This window comes from Colletotrichum godetiae (assembly GCF_030913485.1).
Source record: "Colletotrichum godetiae strain CBS 193.32 chromosome Unknown BDP55scaffold_8, whole genome shotgun sequence".
NCBI classification, from domain to species: domain Eukaryota; kingdom Fungi; phylum Ascomycota; class Sordariomycetes; order Glomerellales; family Glomerellaceae; genus Colletotrichum; species Colletotrichum godetiae.
Window position 1 is genome coordinate 31,195 of NW_026851256.1, and position 12,833 is coordinate 44,027.

A 12,833-nucleotide genomic window follows, 5' to 3' on the forward strand; every position below is an offset into this window, starting at 1 on the left:
CGCGTTCGATCATCTGCGGAAAGTAGAAATCGGATTCTCGCGGCTTGTGGCCATTCAGTCTTTTCCGTGCGTGCTGTTTTGGCCTTTTTCACACATATTCACATTCTCTTCACCTCCTCTTGACTATCTGTGCGTTATGGAACTGCCCTTGAAGCCACATCCAATAGAAGCCTAGTCGTAGCGCAAGACTTGGCTTGTTGATAGTTTGGAAAGTTGTCCTCAAACAAGTTCACAACATCTCTGATGAGCTGAGCTTCATGTTGCACTTCTGGTGCATGCCTGTTATAGGCGATATGAAGGAATTGAGAATCAAGGTTCCACGCAACCTTAGGTAACATGCCTCTGAGGACCTCAGAGAAAGGACCAGCCAGCCTTCCAACCACCAGCATAAGAGCGTTGAACAATGGCCACTTGCGATCCCTACAGAGCACTTCTATCAAGAGAGCTCACAACTACCACCGGTTTCCTAGTAGCGGAAGCGCAACTTGAGTCAACGAGGGTGCTTGATTACGAATGTTTGCGTTGTCGAAGAATATATTATGCGAGAAGATTGAAGAGCGAATAGCAATCTCGCCCTGATAGAAGGTACAAAATATGGTGGAAAACCATGACGCATGCTTCATGTCGAGGTTATTGGGTATCAGAAGTGGTTCGGCGAGTGTCGGCAAATTACTTCTCCGCTGTAAGAGCTCTTCCAAGAGCTGGCGGCTGATTTCTGTGTATGCTTCCTGTGACATCGACAAGGAGTTAGGTGAGCGGAGTTTCTCGTATGCCTCGCTCTGAATTTCGGTCAAAATAGCCTGTTCCCTGAGGCAATTACCCGACATGCCATCTTGAAGATGGATAGTTCCATGCCCATCATATGGTTCTTGCTCCGGAAGGTCTAGACCAAAGTTTGAAGATAAGAGTGGTGGCTTCTCGATCCATAGGGAAAGGTTTTGTTTCAGTATGTAAGCGTATGAAAGTAGGGGCCTTTTGTGCGTTGTTGTTTCGTCTGGAGTAGCAGTCATTTTGTGAAACCCGGCTAGAAACATCATCTGAGAGACAATGGCTAGAACCATAGCCGCTGTAGGAAACCTCGAAGTAGATGCGAACATCAAGGTCTGCGAGTGTCAGTGATCCTTCATGCACATGTAGTCTCGAATTAGAACACAGATTAGTGATGACGCACCATTAGGAGTAAGGCGCCGATTGCGATCAAGTCTGGCAGCTCTGTCATGATCACTGGAAGCATATCCAGCGCATTATGCAAGCAGTATTCCGACTATCCATCTCATCGCTGCCATTGATTCGCAACATATAGGCACATTCGATGTTGACGGCGGCGCGCACACTTGGCGGAGGTTGAATCACTTCGTATTCGTCGTCGCGAAAGACTGCAAGAATTTCACTCAACCGGAGCATGCGCCAGACGCCGCGTGATGCTGAGATGAAACCTAAGAGCTCCGGTGTTAGCTCCATGCGCGGGAGAGATCTTTCAGTGACATCGTAGAGACACTCACTTTCGAAGCAAGGATGCATCATATCTTGGGGCACAACCATCTGAGACGGTGATGTCGTGAAGCTAGACTGGCGCATTTGCTCTAAAGATTCCCAGGATGCAATGCTAAAGCTGTGATCACCTAGAATGCGGTCAACGCATTTGATGTTCAGAGTCGAGAAACTCTGACAGGAACCTTCAATTCTTACGAGTTAGTTGATAAAAAAGTCGCGGAATGTGTGTCCGATGGATATTGACCCTGGTACGTGAAATCAATGATCGATTCCCGTTGATTCGGTAGCATGTGATGATCACCTGGGCTTCGTCGCACGAGTTGATAGAGACCATCTGGACGAGAAGCTTCAAGGCCAAAACTGCTGTACGATGATAAACTTCCCGAAGAGCTATTTATATGCCGGTAAGATAATATCCGGGCTAAAGAAGGAATAGAGAGAACGCTTTCCACCATGCCTTCGACTCGTTCCAGTGCCCGTGTAAGATCATGGCGAGTTCTACTCGCGGGCAGTCAGCCTATGGAAATCATTGGCTAAAGAATGCTTCCTGGATCGGTATCACCTCCTACTTGTTGGTGTTTGTTGTCTTGTGTACGTATAGTTGCATTCGAGACTCTTAGCTACACATTGCGGGCACCTTGGCACCCCAGCGTCGCACTTAATCTGGAAAAGCAGTCATATTAGTCGTCAAGGAGAGTTGGCAGAGCCTCATACGAAGCCTCTTGGCATGGAGGATAGATCGTACCTTCTTCTTTCTACACGGCGTGCAAGCCTATCTAGATCTCTGGACCATGATAGGCTACAGTCGTCTCGCTTCCCTCGTCAATCTCATAGCCAGCGTACGAGAAGCTGAGAGAAAGAGGTGTTTACGTCATTACCATTGATCTCGAAAGCCCGAAACCGAGATCGCCTATGTGTTGAAAGGCTTTCAGATTCTAATCGCCTCGGTGCACCCCGCCGGCATAGGCTCTCAAGTCGCGCTAGTTCGAGCAGCCAAACTTGCGAGCGTTCGGCGCTTTATCCCTAGCGCATTACCCTCCGCCAACTCATCCGTCCAGAAAGTGGTTTCTCAAAGTCTCAAAAGCCAACTCCTGAGTCTGTGCTATATCTGACATTGACTCTCACTCGCAGAAGGAAGAGGTGTATGCCGAACCTAGAGCCATCAACCCACCGTACATAATCATCGACGTTGACTAGTGGTACCACGGATTCATCCCTCAACTGGCTTCTGATCGCACTGAATACACAGTTGTATTTCCCAAGTTCATGCGAAATCTTGTTCCCGGCGATGCAAACATGCCAACACACGTCGTTGATTATGCTGATATCGGGAAACTCATCGCTTGAATCATTGTGGACCCAGGAGCCATCAACCACAAGGTCATGGCCTCCTCAGCCCTCATTTCGTGCAACGAAATTATCGCCATCGACGAAGAGCTTTCAGACGAGAATGTTGTGAAGAAAGAGGTAAGCTGGCAGCACATGCCCCTTTGATCCTTCAACTGACTCGACGGTTCTCAACTAGAACTTGGCCTAGGAGCTACAGTCGATGATTGCCGACTTCGACGCCGAGCTGGAAACCAACCCTCAAGATACTCTTGCGGCAATAGGAAAGTCATTTTCGGAGTACTAGTATTCGTCTTTTATAATTGGAGACAACAGCCCGGAAGGTGTCAGTCGGCTTGGATACCTTCTAGCCACTGAGCTCTACCCTGATTTCCAGTCGACTCCTTTCCAAGAATTCTTCCTAGAAGTGCTTGAGGGCAAGATTCGAATTCACTATTCAGGAAAATAGATGTCTGGGAGAGGGCAAGGTTATTGAAGGCCGTAAGATCAGCATACGTGCAGCCTAAAGGATAACTACATATCCGATAGACCGACCCTAGCTGGATTGAACGTTGCATCAGGCTATATCTCTGGAGTTCGACGGCGGAGGTCGGGAGACCTGACACGTGAGCAATTACTTTTAGAATATTAAATAAGTATGGCTGGGTCACCTTGCCACTGCACCACCGGCGAGGCCATAGCTGATTTCATCGGCTACGAGAGAAGCTCTCACTCTCTTGTTCACACAATCTCAGGCCAATATCACACCCAAAACCATTTACAAACCAGGCTTGCGGATGTGCACAAGCAGGTTACCGTTGCCCCACGCAAACTCTGATCCCTGGACTGTGTTATCCGCACGAGTGCAGCTATCCATAATAAGACCGCCAGCACGGGCGACATCGTTGCTGATTCAGAGGTATTAGCATCTTGGACTTCATTTCTCAAAATCAGGGCTAGAACTCTGACCAGGCTGAAGATGTAGTGGCTGCGTTGGTGCCTCCCTTGACACCAGTGATCTGAGCATTGCCAATGAGGCAGAAGACGGAGACGCCCCCAACGACACAGGCCTGACTGCCCTTGCGGGCAAGGTCATTGATGCAAGACACCGCGTCAGGGACCTTGTTTGGCACAGTATCAGCGTTCGCAATTCAATCGGGGTAAAGTGATGAGAAGGGGAATGGAGACATACGGAGGCTTCAGTGCCGGCAATAGTGTTGCATGAGACACGCTTCTGGATCATGCTGTTGGTAGGCGTGGTGCCGTCAGACTCGGTGGCGTTGACAGACTCTCTCCATGCCTCAACAGCCTCGCTAGGAGTCAAGTTGTCTCCTTCAGGGTTGGCGATGATGCCGTCAACCCACTTAGCGAAGGAGAAGACTTCGACTGCGTCGGACTGGGCCGCGGTGGGGACGGCTCCGATGTAGGGAGCCGCGACCAGGATAGCCAGGGCAGAGAGGGCGACGTTGACCATCTTGAGGAATTGAGCAAGCTCTTGGGGGTTGAGTATTGAATAAGAGGAGTGCCTGGTTCTGAAGACTAGAGACGAGACTTTGAAGTTTGTGTTGATATTTTATACTTCGTCGTGAGAATAGACATGGACTGCTTGTTCGATAGAAACTTTGTCCAGGACCACAGCTCGGCATGGGTCTCAAGGCTAGAGCTGAAATTCTACCAAAGTTCTTTTCAAAAGCCTCAGCCGATGCATGCCTTCTCCACAAAGCTTGAAGTAGGGTTACATGTAAGCTCACTAACCACAAGGGTCTCGGGCATGTCGGCTCAGCCTTGTAGGTAAACCAGACAACAGGGCCTCACGATGATCTATGGCAACTTTTCTCGATCATTTAGGCGAGGATCACCAGGCCTTCTAGACTCCAACGGCTTTGTGTAAACCCCACCGTTAGCGGACAGGGGCGCACAGATTCAAGTGCCCACGGTGCTTATTGGAACGCATGGGATACATGAGATTAACACGCCTGAAGTTTCTATCAGCCCACCATGGGATTACTACTGCATGAGACTATTAAGGCAGTTGAAGGACAGCAAGCTGCATCAGTGAACATCTCGAGGATATCGCTCTGACCACATATAAGCCCGAAGGGTTGTGTTCTGTCCTATCTTGAGGACTTCAGCCGAGTGATTGATACTACATGTCAAGTGCCGTAGACAAGATTAGGAAGGTCGCGTACAGAAACCCAGTAAGGTATAAGCTTGAGTCCACCTAGCTTTCGGGAATACTAGCCGGGACGGATCAACATGCGGTCGACAAACTATCGCATGCAGGAATGCGGGCCTCTATATATGGAACCAGAAGGATACCCTAGCAATGAAACTAGACATCATGAACCAAAGTCCCTATGGAAGAGCAAGGCTACGAGACGATGTCACCTCTAGTAATTGGGTTGTAAGCAACAAACAGATAATTATGAGTTGGTCGGTGCTCTCCTGCGGGCCGTAAGACGGGGTCATAGTGGGAAATGGATGGCTGGGCTGGCGACCACCTCCACTCCTCGCCAATTTTTCTTCCAGTTTAGGAATTGATGCTGACACTTTCTACTCCGTACGGCCGCGATACGAAGCAATATGGGGCTCATGCGAAGCATTTGAGAGAGATGGCTGCCTAACTGCTTGTATGTCGAATAGCACCGAGTTATGGGTTTCGACTCCGTCCATTCACAGGGTGCTTCATCCGGCTTATACCGAAACATCAGACGACGTGAGAGGGCGGGTCGAAATGCATCTGGTTTCCAGGCGGTGTATCCGGTCATATGGGCTTCAGAAACTCAGTACCAGGGCCCTTGAATCTGACCTCTGGCCCTATTGGGACCATGGAAGAGCCTTAGGCAGAATTTAATGATATTCGCTTGTGTGGGTATTGAATATTGGTGGTAGATCATCTATTTGCTTCCCTCTTTTGAAGCAATCGCGGACTTGAAGTGCAGCTCGAAATCTCCATCCTGCTCAGCAAAGAAGCTAAGACAGCATTAGCATCTACCCGAATTTTCGCGGGACGGACCTCACTAACCTTCGAATCATGAAATTGACCCTCTTGATGCTCGTCAAGTTGAGCGGCGCAGTATCATTCTGAACCCTTCCACGGAAAGTAGGCACAAATTTGCTCAACGGCATCACCACCTTCTCAACCGCGCCATCTGTGTGATTCACCGCCGGAATCTGGAAATCAAACTCCCAGCTAATCCCAGACTGCTCCACGCCATTTACGGGCGGCGGCACCGTGTCCTTCAGGTTGAACGTGTACTTCTTCCCATCCGTGAACGGGATCTCGAGGGTGATGGTATCGTACGCCGAGATGTCGAGGCTCGGCCAGTCGTCGACGGTCCGCTGGGACGCGAAGCCCGCACCGCCGAGCGTAGCGTAGTCGAGGTTGCCGTGGAAGTTTGCAATTGACTCGGTGAAAGGGTTGCCGGCGACGCCGGCTTCGATGATGTCGAGGGTGGAATGACTCGCGCCGTTGCGGACCGTGTCGTCGGAGGCGATCCACTGGCTCTTGTCCCAGGGCGTGAAGAGGGCTCCGGAGGCCAGGGCGCGGAGAGCGACGGGGATATGCATGGTTTCTGGCTAGCAAATGAGTGTGATGGTGATCGATGAGCTTCCTTGTGTGAGGAAACGAATGACGAAGTTGGATCGGCGGCAGAATGGTGCAATGGCGTAGATGGGCGGGCAGGTCGCTCATTTAACACTGAATCATCGTCATTGTCCGTGTCCGCCTGCCATGTTTATTAAACTTTCGTTGCCAAGATTCACGCTCCATTCTTGCGCAGCACTCGGGTCAATCAAGGGCTCCGGTTCAGCCCATCGTGTGTTCATTTATATGGTGAACTCTATTCTCGCGTTGTCAAATCTTAGGCTGGCGGTTCGCCCGATTTGTGGAGTGCGTTCAGTCAACGGAGTGTCATGGATCTGGGATCTTCGCTCTCGTCAACAGCAGACAAGCACAGCCGCGAGCCAAGTGCGCGCCGGTAGTGCCGAGGGAAGCTGGCTTTGACAATGCAGCGCATGGTAATTGAGATTTAAGCCCCCCTGAGGCCCCTAATAGTACCCCATTTAAGATATCTGCTTCTCAATTGATTCAGCCCTATCCATTAACATTAGAGGCCGTCTCCGCAAGATTGGACAGCAGAGGCGGGCGGAGAATTGATGAGGTGATCTGCAGAAGTCAGAGCAAGTCCCTCGTAATCAAATGCCACATGGGAAACGCTTGCTCGGCTACTCCCTTTGTCTTAACTGACCGCCACCATCAATAGTGTCACATGGCGAGGAAGTATCAATGATTATAATGTGATGTTGTACTAATACTATTTTCCTTTCCTATCGTACAGTACCCAGGCCATCACCTCGAACGGTCCACGCCTCGGATTCTCCTGGGACAGCCTGGATAAAAGAAAGTCGTTGCTCATACCAAGTCATCATGAGAGCTGGAGCCTCGAGCCCATTCCAAAGAAAACACAAAACTTTTGTTTGTCCCGAACCTTACAGAATAGTTGAAACCTTGAAACCTTAAAACCACAAAATTGTCCCCTATACCTCGGGGTAGTGCTCACTTTGAGAGCCTTTACCATACCTTAGGAAAGCTTGATGAGAACGGAAGCTGGCGATACACTCGTGAGCGGCGAGCAACTTCTTGAGAATAGGCCACTTTTCAAGAGTTGTCCTGAGTCCTGCGGGCGCGATGTCCCTTGCGGCCACGACCCTTGCCACCACTTCCGCCACCACCTTCAGCGCGACCCTGGGCCTGGCCCTGAGCACGGTCTTGAGAATGGCCTTGAGCTTGATCCCGAGCATGGTCCTGAGCCTGGCCTTGAGCGTGACCGTGGACCTGACCGTAGGCTTGATCTGGAACAAGAACCTGAGTATGGTCTTGACCGCCGCCACGAACTTGAGCCTTGCCTTGAGCCTGGCCCTGGACCTGAACTTCAAGTTGGCCTTGAGAATCATGGCCTTGAACGTGACCTTGACCGCGATTCTTGCCACGATGACCGCCGCCAAGAGCTTGACGATGAGCTAGGCCACTACTGCCGAGATGATTGTGAGTGTTCTTCGGACTGGCATCAGGGATGCCATCCCCACGCTGGGCTTGGGGAAGCTCAGTCTGACGGGGACCAACCTTCTGGTTGCGTTGACTCTCGACGACGTTGTCGCGGTCACGGCCTCCTCCATAATTGCCACCTCCCGCATGGTAAGCCTTGTTCTTGGCCTGCTTCTTGGAAGTAGTGCGCTGACCGGGGTTATTCTGGCTAGTAACCAGGTGAACCGTGGCGCCAGGAATGAAGGTACGGTACGGAGTGGAGCCCTTGCGCTGGACTTTCTCGACGAGGGCGCGGAGACGAGCGATGCGGCTGGCGTTGAGCTCCTGGTCCTCAACGAAAGGGAAAAGCTTGATACGGTCTTCGATCGAGCACATGTGGTCGACACGGTCATTTCTGATGTTCTTCTGGCGCTTGGTCGAGTTCTCGAAGATGAGCTGATCAGTGATGAACAGCTTCTTGGCGTGGTCGAATCTGACGTGTTCGCGGCCGACGATGATCTCGCTCTCAGAATCCCAGACAATGTGGCGAGAGACGTCCCACTCGGAGATGAACGTCGGGCTCATGATGTCCCAGAAGTGCTTGATGAGAGACGGGGTGTGTCTGGTGAACCAGTAGAAGCTCTCCGAGATGGCGTCCCTGATGAGGTGCTCATCGTCGTGGCCGGTGGAGAAGATATCGAAGGCAGCCATGTAGTCGAGCATGAAGTCGACATGGTGAACCGTGTTCCAGTCAGAATCCTCGTACTTAAGAGTGGTCCAGTTCTTTTTGGTACGTGCCAGCAAGGTCAGGAACATGTGCCTGACGATACAGAGAAGTGAGCGGTGAATGAAACGATCGCAAAGAATGCACATCTGGGCCATCATCTTGAGCTTAATCTTAGGGATCTCCAGGTGGGCCCTCTTGAAGGCCACGGGATCGTTGGCGTTTATGAGGTCATCGAACAGAGAGAAGGGGACGACCTTAGTACCGAAAGACTTTATCTCAAAGTACCAGCCGTGAGTAAGTTGAAGGTATAACTCGAGAGCCTTGGGCTCAATGTCGTCGAGGACGATCTCTTGAGTGGTAGACTCCTTGAAGAAGCCGAAGAGACAGGCATCGAAGTACATGGATCCTGTAGTGATAATCTCACGATAGACAACAAAGATAGTGTCGCCACAGTAGAGATGGACGAACTCATCCTCGCAGCTATCCCGTATATGTCAGAACACGGACAGGCTCAGGATGGAGCCAACTTACATGTCGTGGACGTTTTTTCTGCCGGCGTCTGCAGCTTCCTTGTTGGCATTCCCAACCATGGGGCGCGAGGTAATGCGGTAATCGATGACTTTCTCCATTTTGAGCGATGATTCGAGCGGCTCAGCTGTATCTTAATGTGAAAAAGGTAAGTGAGGTATGTAGAGAGATGCCAATAATGGCGCGGACCAGCGATAGAGATTCGAGTCCTTAGTAGATGTTGGTAAGCAGAGGAAGCAGACGGAAGATTGTGTCGGAACTGGTTGTTTCGTAAGACTTCCTACTTTGAGGCGTTGTTTGTGTACGAGAAAAGAGAAGAAGGTAGATGTTGAAGAATGAAGGGTGTGTACCTTCCTTACAGTGGCGTGTTGAAAGGCAACAAGCGAAGAAGGCAAGATCAAAAGCCCTACAAAAGGAACTAGGTCAAACGAATAGACGTGCGCGTGGCTTAGTGAATCCTTTTGATCCCCTTCTTGCCAAAGGCACGAGGCGAGAGAGGTGTAAAGTCAACTGCCCGTCAAAAGTGGTCAGAGATGGCACCGTAGCCTTCCGGGTTGGCCCCACTTGTTGCCGAAGTGATCTCCGGTAGGCTCCGGACACTCCCCGGAACTGCCATGATGCAACCTAGACCAGAAAGTTCAAGTCAATGACCTAATAACTCGCGATGAATATCGAGCTCCCTGATGATGAATGGCTGCCGGTTTAAAGGAAGGAGTATACCTTTAATAAGCCTCTTATCGCCTGCTGGGTTCCTGCTACTTGCGGAGTGCTGAGATGGACTCACGAGCTGAAGATGTTGAAAATTGCCCAATATTGGAGTCAGGAGACGCAACACTGGCAGGCAGAACTAGCATTTTTCCGAGGGAATAATTACCAATTAACTATATATCTAGTTCATGGTGAGGTCAGATAGCCCTCATGTCAATGGACGAAAGGAAGACTGCTTTGCTAATAGATGGCCCGAAGTGCACTGTCCTTCCCTCGAGATCCTTGGACGAGAGACAAAGGAATCCTCTCTGAAGCGGTAATGGAGCTAAAGGAACACCTTTCGAGCTTCATTCAACGTCAAATTGTAGTGCCAAATGCTTTCCCTTATCTCTAGACATGTTCTTTGAGAGCAGACTGGCCGGAAAGAGTGAACTTATTAGGGGTACGTACCGTGGGCACCGTGGTAAGACCCCATAATCGTCAATTCACACAGTGAGGGGAGACTCTTCCACCTCCTTCCAAGCTCCCGGAGTACTGAAATGGGAGAACAAATTTGTAGCTTGTTGTTTCCCCATCTCACCTCATCTAACTTCAAAAGTCGCAACAGCCCAGTGACAGACAAAGCCTCCTTCTTGACTTCGCATCGGTCTGTTTGGAGACCATCTGCATTTGCGCCCTAGCTGTTGAGTCAGGCGCTGCCGATTGAGTCACCCTAGTCCAAGCACCATCATCTCCCATCGCTCGAGTCGCTGTCTGAGGCATTGACATCCTCAATTTTTATTGACCTACGCCCCCAAGATTTCATACCGAGTACCGTTTTGGTTACTTCAACTATCGAGCGATCTCGTTGTGGTTCTTTTCTTGTATCACTTCTCGCGCTCAGTGACCAAAGCTCGCCTTGCAAACAGTGACGTTGGCCCAGGTATCGTATCGCAGTTTTAACCATGCGTATGTAAGAACTAATCGGTGCAGACAGATCAACCTCTCACTGTGCACTTGGCCTACCAATCTCGCAATGGGAGGCTCTGCCTTCGCATCTGGGGATGATCCCCTGAACACACCACGAATGCCCGCCACAGTGTACGAACGAGCCAAGGCCGACTGTTTTGCTGCACTCCGAGAACTGTACCTATGTGTAGCCAGCCCTATTGAAGGTCCCGAGAAGCAAGACTATGGCGATATAGATATTCTGGTCACCTGGGAGAGAGCACCTTTCGTCGGGAAGTGCTGTGGGAAGACAGCACCGGAGTCAACTTCCAGACGGCAGGAAGAACGGGAAGGTGGTGAAGAGTGGTTCGAGATGGCCAATGACTGTGGCGAGGGACAAGAGAGAACACCGAGCCATTCGAACATGTCCAAAGACGAGGCCCGCAAGGCCATCTTTGCCGCCCTCGGTGCCAAGCGCGCAATCTACAACCCCATCGGCGACAACTATGCCATCCCGTGGCCATTGACAAATACAGGGATGGATGCTAATGAGCCAAAGCGGTATATCCAAGTCGACTTAACCATCTGTAGTTCACTCCAACAATTGCAATGGATCTTGTTCAAGCACGCTCACGGCGATCTCTGGAGCATCATGCAGACAATCATCCAGCCACGCGGACTGACCGTGGACGACTACTCCATGTCACTCCGAAATAACGACATTGAAAGATACGAGAGATACAGCAAGAGGTGGCCCAAGGTGCATATCTCGAGGGACCCTGCCGAGGTGCTTAAATTCTTGGGCCTCGACGTGGCAAGATTCTCGGAGGCCTTTGCGACTCGAGTTGAGATGTACGAGTATATCGCATCCTGTCGCCTCTTTTGCATCGAGACCGACTACGGTCGGCATAACAACCCCGATGCAACGAATCCGGAAATAATCATGGAGCCAGGGGCCAAGGACGAGAGAGACACCGAAGCTGCGGAAGGGCCCGCAAGAAAGAAGTTCAGGAGTAAGAACAAGCAGCGCTTACTGAAGCGGCCCGCCTTCCGCCAATATTTCGACGAATTCCTCCCCCGCTGTCGAGAAGATGGGCGATACGCAGGACGCTCCCATCTATACCACTGGGACGTCCATCAAGAAGCCTTTGCTATTTGGGGAAACTTTCAACCGATGATGTCGCGTCAATGCATGGATCTCATACTAAGCCTCGGCGAAGACAGGGTTCGAGCAAAAATCAAGGAAGTTTGCCAAAGCTTAGTCCCCGGCACCGATGCTAAGGACAGCATGTACCGCGGCTTGCTGAACAAGGCGTTTAAGAAGATCATCATTGACGGAGACTTGACGTACGGGGTTAGACCAAATGAGAAGGGGGAGTTCAGGGACGGCATGGGTCAGATGATTAAGGACCAGCCCGAGAAGTTCATCCTCAAGCATCACGAGGAGGTTGGGAAGGCTGCTGTTGCTGAACATGAGCAGAAGTTTGAGGAGCATAAGCGGTTGGAGGAGGAGCAGAAGACCAAGAACATTCTATGATGCCGGGTATGGATACAACTGTTGGTTCTTTTTTGAAGATACCAGATATCATCGTTAGGGACCGAGGCAGACTGCCTCTGCAATCGAAGCCATTCCCATCACATCACCACCACCACCACCAAGTCCTCCAAAATTGCCATTTCTGATCTGTATCTCTTACACCAGTGAAGGGCATGGAAGTTCTTTCAACCAACCGTTACCCATGTCGCCAAGCTCCCGCCCGCCTGAGCAGCACAATGACCTTCACATCGCCATGACGATGCTCTCGATAACCACCCACCTCCTCCTCAGCCGCATCTTCACCCTAGCCCTGCCCCTTTCAAGCCGCAGTAGGGCAAGGTGGTCTTCTCTTGATGAAGCCCTAATGATGCCTTCACAAGAGCCCCACGGCTGGAATATCTTTTCCACTCATGGAGCTCCTCAACTTGTCTTTTCTTTTCTTCCTTTCTTCGACCTCACACAACTCACTTCTGCTCTACACAAGCCAGCTTTTCAGTCCTTCGACCTTTCAACGGCAACAACCACAATACCAACACCATCGCTTCTCTACCAGTGAGTTT

General features: G+C 50.8%; 6 protein-coding genes across 6 annotated transcripts; 2 read left to right on the forward strand and 4 right to left on the reverse strand.

Annotated features, from left to right (window-relative positions):
• Positions 1-134: 134 nt before the first annotated feature.
• On the reverse strand, positions 135-1,828 carry BDP55DRAFT_628633 (uncharacterized protein; the record flags this gene model as incomplete). Its single annotated transcript, XM_060571925.1, has 5 exons — positions 135-420; positions 457-1,103; positions 1,172-1,224; positions 1,308-1,622; positions 1,690-1,828. The coding sequence occupies 5 exons, from the start codon at positions 1,826-1,828 to the stop codon at positions 135-137; spliced, it is 1,440 nt and encodes a 479-aa protein (XP_060432994.1).
• Positions 1,829-2,877: 1,049 nt separating this feature from the next.
• BDP55DRAFT_725484 (uncharacterized protein) lies at positions 2,878-3,127 on the forward strand (the record flags this gene model as incomplete). Its single annotated transcript, XM_060579015.1, has 2 exons — positions 2,878-2,961; positions 3,032-3,127. 2 exons carry the CDS (start codon positions 2,878-2,880, stop codon positions 3,125-3,127), a joined length of 180 nt encoding a protein of 59 aa, XP_060432995.1.
• Positions 3,128-3,598: 471 nt separating this feature from the next.
• BDP55DRAFT_765601 (uncharacterized protein) lies at positions 3,599-4,338 on the reverse strand (the record flags this gene model as incomplete). The annotated part of the gene is made up of 3 exons (XM_060580940.1): positions 4,013-4,338; positions 3,790-3,941; positions 3,599-3,728 (listed from the first exon to the last, which is right to left on the reverse strand). Exons 1-3 carry the CDS (start codon positions 4,292-4,294, stop codon positions 3,599-3,601), a joined length of 564 nt encoding a protein of 187 aa, XP_060432996.1. The 5' UTR covers positions 4,295-4,338.
• Positions 4,339-5,653: 1,315 nt separating this feature from the next.
• BDP55DRAFT_576252 (complex I intermediate-associated protein 30) lies at positions 5,654-6,493 on the reverse strand. The gene is made up of 2 exons (XM_060570781.1): positions 5,846-6,493; positions 5,654-5,793 (listed from the first exon to the last, which is right to left on the reverse strand). The coding sequence occupies exons 1-2, from the start codon at positions 6,388-6,390 to the stop codon at positions 5,718-5,720; spliced, it is 621 nt and encodes a 206-aa protein (XP_060432997.1). The 5' UTR covers positions 6,391-6,493; the 3' UTR covers positions 5,654-5,717.
• A 674-nt stretch (positions 6,494-7,167) lies between these two features.
• Positions 7,168-9,124, reverse strand: BDP55DRAFT_652814 (uncharacterized protein). Its single transcript, XM_060574135.1, has 2 exons — positions 9,105-9,124; positions 7,168-9,053 (listed from the first exon to the last, which is right to left on the reverse strand). Exon 2 carries the CDS (start codon positions 8,972-8,974, stop codon positions 7,481-7,483), a length of 1,494 nt encoding a protein of 497 aa, XP_060432998.1. The 5' UTR covers positions 8,975-9,053; positions 9,105-9,124; the 3' UTR covers positions 7,168-7,480.
• Positions 9,125-10,358: 1,234 nt separating this feature from the next.
• Positions 10,359-12,389, forward strand: BDP55DRAFT_652817 (uncharacterized protein). The gene is made up of 2 exons (XM_060574136.1): positions 10,359-10,731; positions 10,786-12,389. The coding sequence occupies exon 2, from the start codon at positions 10,825-10,827 to the stop codon at positions 12,271-12,273; it is 1,449 nt and encodes a 482-aa protein (XP_060432999.1). The 5' UTR covers positions 10,359-10,731; positions 10,786-10,824; the 3' UTR covers positions 12,274-12,389.
• Positions 12,390-12,833: the final 444 nt, after the last annotated feature.